This window comes from Squalius cephalus (assembly GCF_949319135.1).
Source record: "Squalius cephalus genome assembly, chromosome: 22".
In the NCBI taxonomy this organism is placed as follows: Eukaryota; Metazoa; Chordata; class Actinopteri; order Cypriniformes; family Leuciscidae; genus Squalius; species Squalius cephalus.
The window spans coordinates 7,511,588-7,531,300 of NC_137143.1; the positions used below are offsets into that span (position 1 = coordinate 7,511,588).

Consider the following 19,713-nt stretch of genomic DNA (forward strand, 5'->3'; position numbering starts at 1 on the left):
TTGATAAAAAAAAACAATTAAAAAAACTGTAATATTGTGAAATATTATGACAATTTAAAATGATTGTTTTCTATTTTAATATATTTTAAACTGTAATTTATTCCTGTGATCAAAGCTGAATTTTCAGCATCATTACTCCAGTCTTCAGTGTTACATGATCCTTCAGAAATCATTCTAATATGATGATTTGATGCTCAAGAAACATTCATTATTATTATCAATGTTGAAAACAGTTGTGTACACATTTTTTTTCAAAATTATTTGATGAATAGAAAGTTCAAAAGAACAATAAATTACACTTTACTGTATATTCACATAGAAAACAGCTGTTTTAAATTGGAATAATATTTCACAATATTACTGTTTTTGTTTGTATTTTTAATCAAATAAATGCAGCCTTGGTGAGCAGAAGATACTTCTTTTAAAAACATTAAAATTCTTACTGACCCCAAACTTTTGAACGGTAGTGTGTATATACACTCACCTAAAGGATTCTTAGGAACACCATACTAATACTGTGTTTGACCCCCTTTCGCCTTCAGAACTGCCTTAATTCTACGTGGCATTGATTCAACAAGGTGCTAAAAGCATTCTTTAGAAATGTTGGCCCATATTGATAGGATAGCATCTTGCAGTTGATGGAGATTTGTGGGATGCACATCCAGGGCACAAAGGTCCCGTTCCACCACATCCCAAAGATGCTCTATTGGGTTGAGATCTGGTGACTGTGGGGGCCATTTTAGTACAGTGAACTCATTGTCATGTTCAAGAAACCAATTTGAAATGATTCGAGCTTTGTGACATGGTGCATTATCCTGCTGGAAGTAGCCATCAGAGGATGGGTACATGGTGGTCATAAAGGGATGGACATGGTCAGAAACAATGCTCAGGTAGGCCATGGCATTTAAACAATGCCCAATTGGCACTAAAGGGCCTAAAGTGTGCCAAGAAAACATCCCCCACACCATTACACCACCACCACCAGCCTGCACAGTGGTAACAAGGCATGATGGATCCATGTTCTCATTCTGTTTACGCCAAATTCTGACTCTACCATCTGAATGTCTCAACAGAAATCGAGACTCATCAGACCAGGCAACATTTTTCCAGTCTTCAACTGTCCAATTTTGGTGAGCTCGTGCAAATTGTAGCCTCTTTTTCCTATTTGTAGTGGAGATGAGTGGTACCCGGTGGGGTCTTCTGCTGTTGTAGCCCATCCGCCTCAAGGTTCTGCGTGTTGTGGCTTCACAAATGCTTTGCTGCATACCTCGGTTGTAACGAGTGGTTATTTCAGTCAAAGTTGCTCTTCTATCAGCTTGAATCAGTCGGCCCATTCTCCTCTAGCATCTAGCCTCTAGCATCAACAAGGCATTTTCGCCCACAGGACTGCCGCATACTGGATGTTTTTCCCTTTTCACACCATTCTTTGTAAACCCTAGAAATAGTTGTGCGTGAAAATCCCAGTAACTGAGCAGATTGTGAAATACTCAGACCGGCCCGTCTGGCACCAACAACCATGCCACGCTCAAAATTGCTTAAATCACCTTTCTTTCCCATTCTGACATTCAGTTTGGAGTTCAGGAGATTGTCTTGACCAGGACCACACCCCTAAATGCATTGAAGCAACTGCCATGTGATTGGTTGATTAGATAATTGCATTAATGAGAAATTGAACAGGTGTTCCTAATAATCCTTTAGGTGAGTGTATATATATATTAGGGGTGTAACGATACATCGATATGGATCGATGCATCGATATAACGTCTAACGATACGATGCATCGATTCCACATTTAAAATATCGATATACACCTTTATTTTGACACTCTCCACATTCTCACGTAACATCCTTCCGCCAAAGCGCACATTTTCGTTTACTCACCAACCGCCTGCCGGTGTGTAACGTTAATCACCTCATCTGAAAAAGACGCCTGACAAGACTGACTACTAAACCCTAGACAAGTTTTTTTTTTTTTCACAAAAGTCGGTATTGTCCGCTGTCAAGGCATCGCGAGTTCATGTTTTACAGCAGAAACAGACAAGCACTCGCACCCTTGTTGGTGAACACAACACGATAAGTCCGTTTTAGCGACTCAGCGCGCAGTATTCGGGTCAGATGTCACTTTGAAAAGACGCGCTGGCTAAGAGGAGTTTCGTCAAAGCTGACTAAAAGTGATCGAGGATGGATCATTTCAATGAACTTGTGATATCTTCTTCAGGGCGTAAAAGGAAAATAAAACCTGAAACATTTTCACGGACCTTACTAAAGCAGCTCGTTTAGTGGTGAGGGAAAAGCTCTCTGTACTGCGTGTACGTTATCACAACAACAAAGTTTGTCAGGCGTCCATGTCAGCCTAGGAGATTAACGTTACGATGATTAACCGAGTGTTTTATTATTTATCATAGCAATTACTTGGTTTTGTTTGACTCAGAAAGATGAAATGTGAATGTATCTGCTAAATTATTTTTTTTAACATATTAAAGCATACTTTCAATTAACTTTAATTTTGTAATTTACCTGTATTTTTTAAGTTATTATTATTATTAATCAAAACAACCCAGCTGCAGTTTGATTGATATTACTTGGATGCACAATAATAATAAAAAACATAATTTATGAAAATGAACAAGAACGAGTACTTGCAAATTACCACTTCTGTTATAAATGTCCCAATTGGGAGAGGGTGTGCAATTTTCAAAGAGTTTAATTAAACGTTCATGTTATATATTTTGATTGCATTTGTGAGTTAATAAAAACGTAACTGGTTGTGTGAACAAAATATCTAAATATCGATTAATCGATCGATATAGCCCTGAATCGAATCGTATCGTGGAATTTTTTGAAGTATCGGAAAATATCGTATCGCTGGCTGAGAGAATCGATATCGTATCGTATCGTGATGAACTGTCCGATTTACACCCCTAATATATATATATATATATATATATATATATATATAATATATATATATATATACATGTGTATATATATATGTATATATATATGTGTGTGTGTTCTTAACGTAAGGGCTTGGCTGATGCCAACAAACGCATATTCTCTATATTTTAAATGTAAAAAATATGTTTTGCATTTGTTCCTATTTCAACTTGTGAATTACTGACTATTCCTTTACAGGACACAGCAGGACAGGAACGCTACAGAACCATCACCACTGCCTACTACCGCGGAGCCATGGGCTTCATCCTCATGTACGACATAACCAACGAGGAGTCTTTCGCCGCAGTGCAAGACTGGTGAATTAACTAAACATGCGAAACATTCTGCCTCAAATATAACAGAGGAAATTGTGTTTAACAAGCAAAGATTTAATTATGTGTAACTGGTCTCCCGCAGGTCCACACAGATTAAGACATACTCATGGGATAACGCTCAGGTGCTTCTAGTGGGCAACAAGTGTGACATGGAGGATGAGAGGGTGGTGGCCTCTGACAGGGGCCGACAGCTATCCGAGCATCTCGGTAAGTCATGTTTAGTGTTTGGCACAGCTGTGTCATTTCAAATATTCTTTCAGAGAGAAATGTATTTGCTGACATATATCATATTTTCTGGAACATACGTTTTTCTTTTAAATCATCTTTTTATCAAGTTTATTTTTATAACGCATTTCCCACATGCCGGTAGTTTTTCTTTCGCGTTAGTAAAATTGATTTAGACTTGGTGTCTATAATAAATGTTGTTTATGATGACTGGCAGTATAATTTGTTTGTTTTATACTTTTTTTGTTCTGTTTAAAGTATTTATTGTGTAGTGAGGACAACTCAAATACATGTTGATAGTGTTTATAATGTTTGTAACATTTCGTTTTATTCACTGTATTTTACATTATTTTTGAAAGTAAAAAAAAAATGTGACTTTTATACACCGATGTGAATTATTGGTGTTTTTTTATTTTCTCTAATCAATGCAATTTTGACCCGATGTGACTAGTCACGTGCAACTTATTTTCTGGAAAGTACGGTATCCATTTTTTCATGGCTTGATATTTGTATTAGCTATATTGGGTTGGGTTCCAAAACCTAGTAAGCTGTCTTTACTGCCTACATAGGCAGCTACTTTCTAAAGCAGCATACTTACTAAAAAAAACCTCTGTGCGTCATACAAATCACAATTGATTTCAGTAGAGTTTGTCGTTAGCATGTAGCTAAGCTAAGGACGCAATACTCTAAAAAGCACACACTATAGTCCATTTTTTATTATTTCTGGAAGTTTCTGGAGTTTCACCTGATGGAATTGCAGTAGACATGGCTTTTGTTTCCAAAACCGGCTCTACGAAGATACTATTGTGCCTCTTCATCTCAATGTTGTAAAACTTGTCAAAGGCAACTGTAGCAAAATAAAAACTATGGTAAAAATGATCAACTCTCACCTGACAACTGCCGAATATGGCGCTTAAATTGAAATGGTGCTTTTGTCAGTGGCAGCTCACTGGGTTTTAGAACAGGGCCTTAGTCTTGACTTGGTTTCTTCTTTTATCCTCAGGTTTTGAGTATTTTGAGGCCAGTGCCAAGGACAACATTAATGTTAAACAAACCTTTGAGCGGCTGGTAGACATAATCTGCGAGAAGATGTCAGAGAGCCTGGATGCTGCTGATCCTGCAGTGACGGGAGCCAAACAGGGGCCGCAGCTCACAGAGCAACCCGCTGCCCCGCACCAGGACTGCGCCTGCTGAAAACCCCACGGCTCTTTCTGCACTGCCTTGCACCAACACACACACACACACACACAAAAAACAAGTTTAGGTATTTAAAAAGATCAAGAAACAAAACCTTCAGTTCCCCTTACTGCCTCCTCTGGCCACACCCTCTCCTCTCTGATGTCTCACTTTAACACATAAAGCTTTGACATGGTTTTATTCAACCTGCAATCCATTACATTTTAAAAGGAAAGCCATAGCACCATTTAAGAATTCGATTAGGCTTGATTTAAGCCTGTGTTATGTTTTAAAGAATTAAAGAAGTTAAAATTTTAGGGGTGTGTTATTAGGACCAAGTTTGGTGTAGCACACAGAATCAGTAATCTTTTAAGTTTCCGATGCCTTCATTTCACTTCATATTCTTTTCTTGTACTCTTACATAACCTTATTTATGAACAAATATAAAAAAAGAGATTTCTGTATATTTATTCCAGAAGTGTACATAATGAATACAGTTCAGTATTTAAATTATAATGTTAGAGATACATATCTAAAATGTTTTTTTATTTATTTATTATTTGTTTTTTGAAAATGACCAATTCAGTCAAATATAAAGAAAGTTATAGAAGTCAATTAATGCTGTTTTCATGGTAATTCTTTGCAGTGCGAGTCACCAACCTTGCTTATTTGTATCTGTGACATTGTATCTTGTTTACTGCCTTGCCTCATGTAATTTCAGTCCCGGGACTGAACGCCAGATATCATACACAAACATTCCTTGATGTACATTTGCATGGAAGGAAATAAAGCCATCTAGGCAAATAGTGATTCCATTCTAAATGCTTCATTAGGTCTAGTCAAGTATATTTCTAGTCAAAAACAGAGTCTGATTTGCAGCCATGTTGTAATTTCATTATAGCAGAGCCATAAGCTCAACCTACTTGCTATCAATAACACTCGTATACGCTCACGAAATTTAGCAAATGTCTGAGATTTGACTGGAATTTCCCATAAAGACTTTCTAGACTGGTGTGTCCTATGAAATATTTTATGTGGCTCTGTATAATACCACACCTGCAACTATAATGAAAAATCCGTTTCCAAAAAAAGAAAAAAAGTCCATGACAAGTATTAACGTTTACATGTGTAAGACCCTCCCTGATTATTCCTGCATCTTTCCTTTGCTATTCTGTCTTCCTTTAGTGAACACTTATTGTACATACATTTGAGTCTTTGGTTTTATGTGTGAACTGTGTTGTATCAATTCTAGGCTTTAAAAAAATCTAGGTGATATTAAGAAGAAAAAATACAAAAAGAGGATATAAAGGGTGTTCTTTACCTGCTGTTGTGTATGCCTGCTTGTGAATGAATGTCACTTTATTACAGAGCAATATTGAAGAAAATACCTTTTCATGTGTTGCAGATTATTTTGTCATTCTGTTAACATAAACAGACCATTTTTTGTAGGATGTGATGGAAATGTGATCAAGTGGTTTAAATCCTAGTTGAAACGTACTGTTGTAAACCAAAGCAGGAAGATAGACTGACTGTCACGTCTACCGTAGAGCTGGTTTGCTGAAATTCAAAAACTTGACTGTATTTTGTGGCAAATGCTGTTGATTCTTTAAAACCTCAAATCATGTTGTAAAAAAAAGTTTAATGTAGATATCTGCAGAGGCACTGCTAAAATCCATGGGGCCCTGGACAAATTGTTTGTAGGTGGGACTCTCTCCTTCAGGACTAATGAGTAGACAATACAATAGATAGAGGACCTTAGTGAGACCCTTTCATGACCCTGGAAATCAGAAGTGAGAAGATGTAAGTGAATCTTTATTAACATCACAGCTCACCATATAAAGTAGTCGCTCCACGTTCAGATCAGTTTATCATCACTACGAGTTTGTTCTCCATTTCCTACATTATTATCTAGAATTATTTCTATTCATGCTTTCCATTGTGATATTTTTTTTTTTTTTTTTTTTTTTTGAATTTTTGAGTGTAATGTACAAGGAAAAAAACACTAATATGCAGTAGTAAATGTACTGTACTTACAATAAGGGGTTTGGTGTTAAAGTGTCCAGTGGTGAAATTTACCAAATCAACTGTCTATGTTGTGAAAATGACTGAACTTATAAAAAATAAAGGTTTGTGCTGTTTACTTGAGACCATGTTGCATCTGTTTTGGGTCAGGCGCCTAATCAGCTTTAGGCTTTGGATCGCCTAAATCAGGGGTGTCACTCCGACAGAGTTTAGAACCAACCCTAATTAAACACACCTGAACCAGAAACCTCCAGACAGGTGTTTTGGAGCTACACTGCAGGACAGTGGCCCTCCGGGAGTGGAGTTTGACATGCGGCCTAAATTAAATGACTTCCAATGTGGTTTAATTGAAAAACAATCACTAGATGGAACTAAAGATTCAACTGTAGATGATGACCTAAAAATAGCAGCACTCCCGGATGAAGGCTGAATCAGCTGTTGTCATAGGGTGCTTCTCAAACGAAAGGATGCGTGCTAGTAAGGCCAGATATCTTGGTTGCCACGTCTCTGAAGGCCGTCTCAGTTTGAAGGATCCTTGAAAGCAGCCTTACTTTTGCATCCCTTACTCAGCTTGTTTTGCAGGATGCATCAAGTGTATTTGATCTCACCCACAATCCTTTGCACACATTTCAATTCACGAAAAAGAACAGACGGAAAACAAGTCTGCAGTGAGCTTGTCTGAATTCATTATGAAATGTTAGACAATAAGACGGATTAGTTAGACATCCTTGTATCTCTGTAAAGCCGCTTTGGAACAATCTACATTGTTAAAAGCGCTATATAAATGAAGATGACTTGACAAAAATAATGTTTTCGGAGTTTAAGGCATACATGTTATCCTTTGTTTTAGTGTAATCACTTAACACTAAACAGCCAGTAATGTAAGCCACTGAGACCACAATTGCAATTGCATTAACTGATTGTCTGCAATCTGATTGTCAATTGCATTGCATTAATAGAACGCCAATTAGGCTAATATGAAGATATTTAAGTATTTTTCCAAAATTAAGTTTTAGTTGTATTTTTGTGCCGTGACTGTGGGGGCGGGAACATGTGTGACACAGCCATAAGCACTTACTAGACTGTCTCATTCTAACGTTTAATGCTGAGGAGGACATAGCCTACTATTATTCAGCCTTCTGTTTGAGCAGCACTCATTGTGCCTTAGAGCATTTTGATATCTGCCCATATCTCAAAACCAAATCAACAACTGATGCATAGAATGCAAGAAGTCCCTACCCTGCATTTTTGTTTTCCGATAAAACGTTTTCACTCAAATGAACATCAACATACGGAAAAGATCTGTCACTACTTTTGTTTTCATCCTGATGAAGGATTATATGCATTTCTGCATAAGTTTTGCCTCCATTGAGATCAGATCTCAATCTAAGTCTAATTATAAAACAAAGAGATTCTAATAAAATGTTACACAAAGTTTTTATATAATATATATATATATATATATAGGCTCAGTGGGAAGCACTGCACAGATCAAATCCTGTCTGAGCCAGGAGGCCTTTTTGTGTGGAGTTTACATGTTCTCTGTGTTACCATGGGTTTCCTCTGAGTCCTCCAGTTTCCTCCACAATCCAGACATAAGTGAATTATAGACTAAATTGTCTGTAGGTGTGAATTTGTGTGTGAGCCCTGTGATGGATTGCCGTCTGTCCAAGTCCAATGTTCCGCCTGTATCTTGAGAAGCTTGGATGGGCTTCAGAAACCCTACAGAGGATAAACGGTTTGGAGACTGGATGGATGGATTATAATAATGCTAGAGGGTCATGTGCTTCTTCCAACAATGATATTAGGTGTGTTCAACTTGAAGCAGCACTTTTAATTTAAATGTAATTTCTATGGAGCAGCAATTCTGTGCATTCAAACATTTGCGTACTGACAAACCAAAGCAAGGACTGACATTGTATTAATGTCATAATCGCAAGGAGCGGTGTCATTTTTATGCTTTGGTCTAAAATATTGCTTGTGTAAAGTCAAGCTTGCGATTCATGGCAATGTCTGATTAGTGAGCGATATTGAATCTGAGTCAGATTTTTTCATTTATTCAGTCAAAAATGAAGTGATTCACATCAATATCAAATGTAAAAATCATCTTTAAAAATCCTTATCTTTTAAATCACAAGTGAATAAAAATGTCATAGGAATTCATTGTTCAAAGTGTGGTGACTGGTAACCCTAAAAAAATTAAAAAAATAAAAATAAAAATCCATTCTGCTAATCTCAGTTTAATCTCAAAGAGACAACTCTTGGCAAGACAATTTCATGATGGCTTCCCAAAAATAATGTTTATTTACCAATCTAGAGATCTCCAAAACTAAGGCAAATAAATATTAAAGACTATTTTTTGAAAGGCCAATAAGAAAATGGCTTGCCAAGAGTTTTTTAACCAAAGATTTGTTTAATACATGCAACTTGTTTCCATTTGTTTAGATGTAATAGAGTGCTGACACACATATTAACAGCAATTGCAATATTTAACAAAAATTGTTTATTCACAAGTGCACAAGTCAAGTTACACCATGGTTGTATTTAAAAAAACAAAAACAAACAAACTTAAGAGCAAATGTGAAAACATGCACCAAAATGTGAGTGAACAGAAATAAAAACAGTTTGAAGAAAATGGAAAAGCATCTTTACATCAGCTTGCCCAAATTAAAAACCTTCGGAGATCCAGGACGTCCATTTCCAAAATAAACTCACTTCTTTTCGGTTGATGATCAAACTGAGAAAGTAGATGACAATAAGTATCAGTATAAGTATGACATTAAAGGCTTTTACATTAAACTTGTTACACAAAAAGTTGAACAGTTTGATGCATGAACTGAGGCTTGTAAATGAGCCTCTAAAGAAAATGATAATGTTAATGTATGAACATTCAGAGACCTGAAGAGGTGCTCTTGTGACTAAAAGGAGTAAAACTCATACCAGCACACAAGGGAAGGATCTGTTATAAAATTAGTTTTGGTTTTTCACACCTTGTGGTTTACCAGGCTTTTTGTCTTGTTGCTGTCCACGGCCAGTTCCCGGCATGCCTCTGCCACGGCCACCAAAAATACCTAAAAAGACAACAAAAAAAGTCTGTCAATTGTGTATTAGAGATGCACAGTTGACGTAACCCGAATCCACTGTTAAAAATAAATCATCCACCCGCCACCCAACTTAACCTAGGAATTTCTGATTTAGATATCTGCACCCGATCGTCATATTACAAATATTTGAATTCTCAGGGTGTTAAGCGTGATATGGTATCATATTACACTTAAGTAGGCTGCTTTTAAATGAACTTTTATAAGAAGTAAAAGTAGTTCTTTGGCAAAATTGTATTTCGTTAATAGCCTGAAAACACAGGCTTTACTCCCTTCAATCCCCACGATCGATCGTCATTCAATTATAGGGTCGTATACAAACCGATGTATCAGAATGGTAATGCATTTTAGTCTATGTATCGCTCTCTACAACGTCAGACACATAATGGTAATTAATATGATTAGCCTTTTGCTTGACGTTATCAAACAGCTAATAATGTGTTGCTAATGTTACACAAACCATGTTCCTGTTCGCCATCTCAGAGTCAGGAAGCTGCCTTCTAAAAATCCTTGAAAAGCTTTGAACAACTTTGAACGTCAGTGGAGAAAGGCATGTATGTTCATCATTACATCGTAATATACATCATATACGTAATTTGTGAGACTCCCCTGCCTCGTAACACAGTTAAAGATATGCTAAAGCCCGCTCGGACTTTAATGGGATCGGTTACGATGGTATTTGTGGCGTCAGAAACACCAGCGGTTTCAAACCGCATTTTTGACTCTTTAGTTCACTGCAGTTTTAAGGAGAAAATACTAGGCAATTGTGTTGACTTGTGAATTGAACAAATGCAACTCAAAACGCCAGCTTCCTCGCTCGAATGAAAAGGTTATTAATCTAAATAAAAGGCTAGTAGTATTAATCGATGTAAATATGATCATTTGATAAAATGAAGCAAGCGCGTCGTAGTTACATTTGGGATCATTTTACTTTAAATGGTGATAAATGTTGGCTAAAACAGGTTATTATTAGCAGTATATTTTCATATCCTGTCAAGGAGACCGAATGCACCGTAAATGGTATCATATGGTGCTCGTTGTTGTATTGTATTTTAAAACACAAAATCGCAATATTTGCAATTAACATTACCTAAAGTAAAACGATCCCAAACGTACAGATGTGGCGGTCAACGTGACTAACCACTACCATAAGCACATATACATTTTTTTAATGTGAATAATAGGATAAGAGTGAAGTACAAGTTTGTTAACAAAATAAATAATTGGTTAGCAGGCAAATGTTACATCGTGACCATGGAAACATTTGGATTCATGCAGAATGACAGGGGTATGCGAGCCCATCAATTTAAATTAAGTCATACAAAGTTTTGTCCTCTGTTTTGCGGGTTGGTCACTCAAATTTAACTAAAATATTAAAAATAGAATTATTTTTTATTAATTTAATATTTTCAGCCTCTTTGCCACTCCGGTCGAGGGTGATGTCACGCGCATATACCCTCTATTTCCATCATTATGTTGGAAAACACACTTTTAGAATAAATTCTGTTATGCTTGTGTACATTTTTAGTTAAATCTGTTAAGTTATTAAGCACTATCTCATTAGGTTATTTCCTTTGTGTTTTATGTAATGACCACTAAGAGGTGCTCTAGGCATATGTTGTAGAGGTCTGCAAGCCCGTCGAAACCGACGGGGCCCGACACGCTAAGCCCATTCGGGCCGGGCTCGGGCCATTTTCTTTTTTTACAGATCGGGCTCGGGCTTATTTAGCTTCTCTCCTTTCATTGTGCCCATAATATACGTGTAAAGCACACATCACATAGTGTGTATGAAATATTGTTATATTTATTATATCATAAATATTATACATCGCCTAAGCAACACAAACGCAATACGCATGCGTCACTCAGGTGCATTAACAGGTGACAGTTGACCGTGCAGAGGATCAGGGAGAAGTTGGATTTTTTTTATTTTATTAATATTATTTAACATTAGCCAGTTGGTGAAGAGTTCTTCATTTTTGAACATTGTTTTGAACATTGTTCTTCAGTTACTTAAAAGCAAAGAAAGGTAGGTGGTTTATTTACTTATTTTTGTGGTTGGATCCCGTAGCGCTATATTCTCTACTGCATGCTTATGCTTCTCTCTAATGGACAGTCTGTTCAATATTTGTGGGCATGATTGGGTATGATGTTTCAGGCCTATAATAAAAGTTTACCTTAGCGTGTGACGTGCGTGTAGCAAGTCAAGTCAAGTCAACTTTATTTATATAGCGCTTTTCACAATACAGATTGTATCAAAGCAGCTTCACAGTATTAAATAAAATAGTACATCAGTGTTTGTTTCTAGTGTAAAACGTCCACGTTTGGTAATGCTGATCAATAGTATTGTTGATTGATTAATTAAATTAAATATCCCCAACTGAGCAAGCCAAAGGCAACAGTGGCAAGGAACCGAAAAACTCCATCAGGTGACCTAACGGAGAAAAAAAAACCTTGGGAGAACCCAGGCTCAGTCGGGGGCCAGTTCTCCTCTGGCGTTTATGAACTAGAGACCGAATTTAACTGTAAGATTAAAAATATTATATAAATGCCTGGCTGAAGAGATGCGTCTTTAATCTAGTTTTAAACTGGGAGAGCGAGTCTGAGCAACGAACAATATCAGGAAGACTATTCCAGAGTTTTGGAGCTAAATGTGAAAATGATCTCCCTCCTTTGGTTGATCTGGATATCCTAGGTATGACCAAAAGCCTCGAATTTAGTGATCTTAAAGAGCGCGATGGATTATAGGCCGATAGAAGATCGGTTAAATAGACTGGAGCTAAGCCGTTTAGGGCTTTATAAGTCAGTAGCAATACCTTGTAATTAATACGGAACTTTATAGGTAACCAATGTAGTGATGATAAAATTGGTGTTATATGGTCAAATTTTCTTGATCTAGTAAGAACTCTAGCGGCGGCATTTTGGACTAACTGTAGCTTGTTTATTGAGAATGCAGGACAACCAGCTAATAAAGCATTACAGTAATCTAGTCTCGAGGTCATGAATGAATGCATGAACTAACTTTTCTGCATCAGAAACTGATAGCATGTTTCGTAGCTTAGCAATGTTTCTAAGGTGGAAAAAGGCTGTTTTTGTAACATATGAAATATGATTTTCAAAAGACAGGTTGCAGTCAAGTATAACACCCAGGTCTTTTACTGTAGAGGATAAAGTAACAGGACATCCTACTATGTTAAAGTTGTATTGTGAGAGGTTTTGTGGGCGGTTTTTTGAACCGGTAAGTATTACCTCTGTCTTGTCTGGATTTAATAAAAGAAAATTGCGCGTCATCCAATCTTTTATATCTTTAACACACTCTGTCAATTTGGATAATTTAGCGTTCTCATCCGGCCGTGATGAAATATATATTTGAGTGTCATCAGCATAACAATGGAAACTAATTCCATGTTTCCTTATAATATTTCCAAGTGGCAGCATATATATTGAGAATAATAGAGGGCCTAACACAGATCCTTGCGGCACTCCATAGTTTACTGGAGTTATGATCGATTTTTCTCCATTTAAATAGACAAAATGGTAGCCGTCAGATAGGTATGATCTGAACCAGCTTAATGCTTGTCCTTGAACACCAGTATAATTTTGTAGTCGATCTAAGAGTATTGTGTGATCTCTAGTATCGAACGCAGCACTAAGATCAAGTAAAACTAGTATTGAGATACAGCCTTGGTCAGAAGCTAAGAGTAAATCATTTGTGATTTTAGCGAGCGCAGTTTCAGTGCTATGGTGCAGCCTGAATCCAGACTGAAACTTTTCATAGATGTCATTTTCTTGTAAGAAAGAGCCTAGTTGGGCAGACAACTTTTTCTAGTATTTTAGACATAAAAGGAAGATTTGAAATGGGTCTATAATTTGCTAGATTATGTGGACCTAATTGTGGTTTCTTAATGAGAGGTTGTTTAACTGCCAGTTTAAATGTTCTTGGAACATGACCTAAAGATAAAGATGAGTTAATAATATTGAGGAGAGGCTCTTCCACTACAGGTAACACTTCTTTCAGTAGTTTAGTTGGTATGGGATCTAATAAACATGTTGTTGTTTTAGAGGAAGTGATAAGTTTATTTAACTCTATTTGTTCTATAGTTGTAAAGCACTGTAATTGTTCTTGCGGGGTGATAATCGAGGCTGAGTTATAAGGTGCGATTGAGGATTGAACGTTTACAATTGTGGTTCTGATGTTTTCTATTTTCTCAGTGAAAAAATTCATGAAATCATTACTACTAAACTGTAACGGAATATTTTGTTCAGGTGACGCTTGTTTATTTGTTAGTCTAGCCACAGTGTTAAATAAAAACCTAGGATTGTTTTGGTTATTTTCTATTAGTTTGCGGAGGTACTCAGCCCTGGCTACTTTTAGGGCCTTTTTATAACGTGACGTACTGTCTTTCCAAGCGATTCTAAAAACCTCTAAATTAGTTTGTTTCCATTTTACGCTCTAAATTACGGGTTTCTCTCTTTAGAACACGCGTAGTATTGTTGTACCATGGTGCTTTAATTTTCTCTCTAACCTTTTTTAGTCTAATAGGTGCAACAATATCCAATTTTCCAGAGAGAATGGTGCTCATAGTGCTGGTTAGTTCCTCTAGTTCATCTGTTTGTTTGGGTTCACTGAGCAGCTGAGACAGATCCGATAAGCAATTTGAAAAATGATCTATGGTGGATGGAAGGATTGTTCTGCCTAATCGATAATGCGGCGCAGCATGATATATTACAGGAGTATGTAATATGCAAGTTACCATGTAATGGTCAGTAACATCATCACTTTGTGGAATGATATCTATATCGGTTGGATCGGTTCCATGTGATATAATTAAATCGAGTGTATGATTAAAACGATGAGTTGGTCCGGTAACGTTTTGCTTAACCCCAAAGGAGTTTAATAAATCTATAAACGCAGCCCCTAACGCATCATTTTGATTATCTACGTGTATGTTAAAATCTCCAAAAATTAATGCTTTATCGACATTGACCAATAGGTCTGAGAGAAAATCTGCAAATTCTTTTAGGAAATCAGCGTAAGGCCCAGGCGGTCTATATATGGTAGCCAAGGCTAGAGATAATAGGGATGTTTTTCTAGCATCTAAGAGCGTAACATTTAGTACAAGTACTTCAAATGAAATAAACTTATAACCCGTTTTCTGAGTAACACTAAGAAAATCTCTATAGATTGTTGAAATACCGCCGCCACGACCAATCAGACGGGGCTCATGCTTATAGGAGTATCCTGATGGAGTAGACTCATTTAGACCGAAATAATCATTTGGTTTAAGCCAGGTTTCAGTAAGGCAAAGTACATCGATGCTATTATCTGTGACTATTTCATTTACAATAACTGCCTTAGGTGTGAGTGATCTAATGTTTAAAATACCTAGCTCTAGAATTTTTTTTTTTGTTTACTAATAGCAACATTTTCTGTTTTAATAACAATTAGATTTTTCCTAGATCCTGCAGTAGATTTATTATTTGATCTCACTAAATGAGGAATAGACACAATTTCTATGCAATGTTCTACACTAGTATTTATATCAGTTAATTTGGTGCAGCAGAGACTATGATTTGGACTTTTGGTTACTAGTCAAAAGGTATTTAACATTTTGGAGATGTTATCTGACAGAAGATCTGCTCCGAATCTGCTTGGGTGTAAGCCATCAGCACGGAAAAGCCTAGGACGCTCCCAAAACAGATTCCAATTATTTACAAAGAGCAGTTTCTGCTCATTGCACCATGACGTTAACCATTCATTTAGCGCGAATAATCTACTAAACTTTTCATGTCCTAGACGGTACGTGGGAAGCGGTCCTGACACAATGATCGTTATATCAGGCGATGTGTTGCGTACCGTATCGATCAGATTCCTGAAGTCTTTCTTCAGAACTTCCGTCTGGCGCAGCCTGATGTCGTTCACTCCCGCGTGCAGGACCACAGTTCCGACGCGCTCGTTCAGAATCTCGGGTACGTGAGCAGCGATTTCAGAAACACGAGCACCAGGAAAGCAGTGACTGTGCACCTTACTTTTACCTAATGTAGCGTGGACGTGCCGAACGATGGAATCGCCGATGATGACAGCATCGCGTTCTGTTTCGCGAAGAGGGGAGAAGCGGTTTTGTGTGGATAACTCGAAAACCGGGAGGGTCGGAGAGGGTCTTGGTCTAGACCTGACTCGCGTCTTCCGCTGCGGAAATATCCAGGCTTCGTTGTGGCGTGTTGGAGCCGGAGTGAACGAGACCATGGCTGATCGCGACCTCGGCGCTCGGGACCGATGCTGAGTAACGCACGGAGTAGACGAGGTCGGAATCAGCGGGTTAGTAACGTTAATCTCTGATTTGTGTGCATCGGCGCGTGATGTTTCAAGAATTATAAATCAAATCGATGGAGCTCCAAAGACAACAACGCGTTCAGACGCGACGCATGCGCATTCGACAACAGGAAGTCACAATGAAGCCACTTGTGATCATTCAGTAGCAGAGACAGTGCGCGTCAGAGAGAGCTTAAAGTGATATTGATGTTGGTCTCGGGTCGAGTCGGGTTCTGACTGAAAAATTGCAGCTGTTGTCGGGCTGGGGCCGGATAGGGCTTGAACACCACGGGCCAGGGCAGGGTTAGGGCTGAAGTTTTGGCCCGTGCAGGGCTCTAATATGTTGGATCGGTTTTGACTGAAGTAAAATACGTTGTTGTTGAAAATGAAAGTAAAACAGTGACACACGATTGTTGCATTTTACAGTGAAATGAGATTTTGACTTTATTAAAATGAACACATTATGATTTCTCTCATCCACCCGCAATAAATTGGAATGCAGATATTACCGTGATCCGTGCATCACTAGTGTATATGCATTTAAAAAATGATGACCGCAACATTTAAGTTAACCCACCATTTTTGTCACACTATTCCTTTAACAAGGGCTTTGAAATGTGTCTTACCTCTGCCGGTTCCACCACCTCTTCCAGGTCCACCTCCTCTGCCTTTTCCCTGTGGCTTGTTCTGCTGCATACCTCCCCGGCCGCGTCCCTTTGATTGTACTTCCTCTTTCACCATATCTATGATCTCATCGGGGATTCGTAAGTATTTAATAGTGCTTCCTCTGATGTAGCATTCAGGCATCCTCCAAAATTTATCTCCATCCTGCAAATCAAAATCAGCAGGCAGAAATAACCTTTACATTTCAGCACACACACAAATGCCATAATCGCTCAATCATGTTTATGCAATCAATAATATTCAAAGAACCCCTCATCTCGAGGAATGAAGATTTAATCACCCTTGAAGTGCAAATAACTTCTCTCAAGTTGATGTTCATCCAGTTGTCACAACTGACCAGATGGCCATTGTACGTCTCACCATTCTTTAACTCCACCAGCTGAAAACAAAAGCAGACTAAATTAAGAAACAGGTAAACTTTTTAATTGCCATTACTTTTTATTGGTTATGTTAGTTGGGTTTAATTTCCCTTATAAAACAGCATAAAACTGAATGCCCCCTTTTCAGGGGTTCTTTTTCTCATTTTCACCATAGGCATTTAAAAAAAGATTCAATTAATTGTTTTAAACCTTTAACTAAACCAACCAGAATCACCAAAAAACATTGCAAACTTCGATTAGAAAAAAAAAAAAAAAAATGGTACAACACTAAATTATTGAAAATATATTTGGTTATTGTAAAATATTCAGATATATTAGTTGATTAAGAGTGATGGGAGGACTTACATATTTTTCAAATGCTTTATGGGAGTGGATGGCCAATGCAATGCTAGAATTTCCATTCCCATGGTAACAGTGACTTTTCTGATTGATTGGCGGCTGGCTTTTCATGATTTTGGGTAGTATAGTTTTTCAGTGAATTCAGCAAGTACTCTTTTTTTTAATATATTGTGTTTAAATCACATTTATAGTTTATGACTTGACTTTATACCGAAGTTAAATACTTACAAGTACATCATCTTGAAAGTTGTCTGGAATGTACTATATATTATTGATAATAAAATAAATACATTTCTCTATGAAGAAAAGTAATGAGATATTTACTATTGGACTACCTCGATACTGAATGATGACTATATACATGTACTATGGTATTGCTACTGTACTATATTCCAAAAACTGCAAAGACCATGGCATGTAGTATTACTCAAGGACATGGCTATGATAAAGTTGCACAAAACATAATGTGAGTTGCCTCATACTCACCATCGGGTGGTTCTGTGCTGTCTTCAGTAAAGATAACGGGAGCTAGGAGAGAAGACATCAACCAGTAAAGGTGGTGAATCTGAATCTTTAGATTTTAGACTTCTGGTGTCAATTCCAAAATCTACTGACAACCCTTATGAAAATTAACCACAAAAAAACATGGTAACTGGGTCAATGATATGACGTGCATATTTTTGTGTCCAAATGCATTTTTCCTTTTAAAATTATTTTATAAATTCATGACATACATCACTTTATTCTATAGCCTAAAGCCTTTACTAGTACATTTAAATAATAGCCTATAAATTATTTAATGTTTTGTTATCTTAAACCCCCAAAATGTCAGCTGGTGCAACTGTCTGAACAAATGAACAGACTAAGAAAACTATTTAAAATGGTGTCTTAATAACAACACATTTAAAACTATATAGCCTATAGTACTATGACATTAGGTTTGAAACCTTTCATATAAACACATTTCTATAAATATCACTAGTTTTAAAGCTGCTGAGATAGCCTAATTGAAAAACAAATAGTAATCAATCCACCGAAAAAGAAACCATGGTTACTAACTTACACTTTACTATAACAAAACCATGGTTAATTTTCGTAAGGAAGTGAACAATGCACCATTCCTCTTTTTAATTGTTTCTTAGTAATGGGAATAAGTTACATAGCGTACAATAAAAGTGTTATATTGCTTCTCTTTAGCTGACATTGAATTGAAACCCCATATTTCTGTTGACTACTGAAGCACATCGCATGTGTCTGTGCTCTGTAGCACTGATCTATAATATTTATCTATTTATATTAATATATAGACCAGTGGGTTCTGTAGTGGTTTGTAACGTGTATTATGTTTAAAGCAATAAGTAAATTATTAATTAAAACACGGTTCTACGTCTACCGCAAAGCTAAAGGTGTTCGTCGATATAACGTTACGACACTACATTAGGGCGCGCTCGAGAATGCAGACCAGTAAGCTACAACTTCTCTACTAAACACAGGAACTGAGCTTCAGTTTGACTAATCTGTAAGTTTATAGACGTTCGCTTACCATGTCAGCTGAATGACTGATCAGCCCTTATAATCTCTAGTAAAGTTTAATCAGCTGAGGTCTTAAATCACGAATGTTTGTTGTGAATCTTCTTTGCAGCACAAGGTGGTCTGCGAAGAGCGAACCATTTACTGTTGTACTTCCAGGTGAAAGCGGAAGTTGTCAAAATAAAAGTCCAATAATTTATCATCACTGCAGTTTCAGCAGTGATATTTACTGCAGTAATATACATTTACGGTATACGTGGCCGGTTTCACAGACAAGGTTTCACCTAGTTCCAGACTAAAATGCCTGTTTGAGCAACTGAAAACAACTTACACTGATACGTTTTAAAATATGCCAGTGCCACTGCCATTTGTTTTGTCTCAAGATGCACACTTAATTGACATGTTATGAGGTGTTAGTTGTAATCAGTAGTAGCATTCATATATAGCATATATTGATTGTTTTCCCTATTCCACCTATATAGAAAACCTTGGAGTTTTAGTACCCTCTTAGCAACAAAAAATTGAAAATGGGGAGAAATATTTCTTCCCCCAAAAATAAAAATGAATGTGGTCAAATGTCCTAATTTAACTAAGGCTTAATCAAAGCCCGACTGTGAAACCCGGCTACAATGTGTTTATTCATTTAAGAACACACTCAACATATTTCATAA

At 37.1% G+C, this 19,713-nt stretch overlaps 2 protein-coding genes across 3 annotated transcripts in view; one reads left to right on the top strand and one right to left on the bottom strand.

The window, feature by feature from the left end:
* Positions 1-4,739, top strand: part of rab3ab (RAB3A, member RAS oncogene family, b) — a 35,512-nt gene extending 30,773 nt beyond the window's left edge. The window contains exons 3-5 of the mRNA XM_079858189.1: positions 3,136-3,254; positions 3,355-3,479; positions 4,501-4,739. Coding sequence (XP_079714315.1) covers positions 3,136-3,254; positions 3,355-3,479; positions 4,501-4,691 — 435 coding nt within the window. The 3' untranslated portion in view covers positions 4,692-4,739. The remainder of the gene's footprint in view (positions 1-3,135; positions 3,255-3,354; positions 3,480-4,500) is intronic.
* A 4,436-nt stretch (positions 4,740-9,175) lies between these two features.
* On the bottom strand, positions 9,176-19,215 carry lsm4 (LSM4 homolog, U6 small nuclear RNA and mRNA degradation associated). Of its 2 annotated transcripts, none has more exons than XM_079858367.1 (6): positions 19,056-19,215; positions 17,999-18,040; positions 17,074-17,172; positions 16,736-16,937; positions 9,686-9,766; positions 9,176-9,432 (listed from the first exon to the last, which is right to left on the bottom strand). In XM_079858367.1, exons 1-6 carry the CDS (start codon positions 19,056-19,058, stop codon positions 9,428-9,430), a joined length of 432 nt encoding a protein of 143 aa, XP_079714493.1. In that variant the 5' UTR covers positions 19,059-19,215; the 3' UTR covers positions 9,176-9,427. The 2 variants fall into 2 exon arrangements, with proteins under 2 accessions (XP_079714493.1, XP_079714494.1); XM_079858368.1 differs by lacking the exon at positions 19,056-19,215 and adding an exon at positions 18,338-18,341 and having other exon boundaries at positions 17,999-18,041.
* Positions 19,216-19,713: the final 498 nt, after the last annotated feature.

Coding starts and splice junctions, on each gene's coding strand:
- lsm4 (XM_079858367.1), bottom strand. Junction 17,173..17,998: donor CAGCACAGAACCACCCGATG/GTGAGTATGAGG, acceptor TTTTGTTTTCAG/CTGGTGGAGTTAAAGAATGG. Junction 16,938..17,073: donor AAGTTATTTGCACTTCAAGG/GTGATTAAATCT, acceptor TTTGATTTGCAG/GATGGAGATAAATTTTGGAG.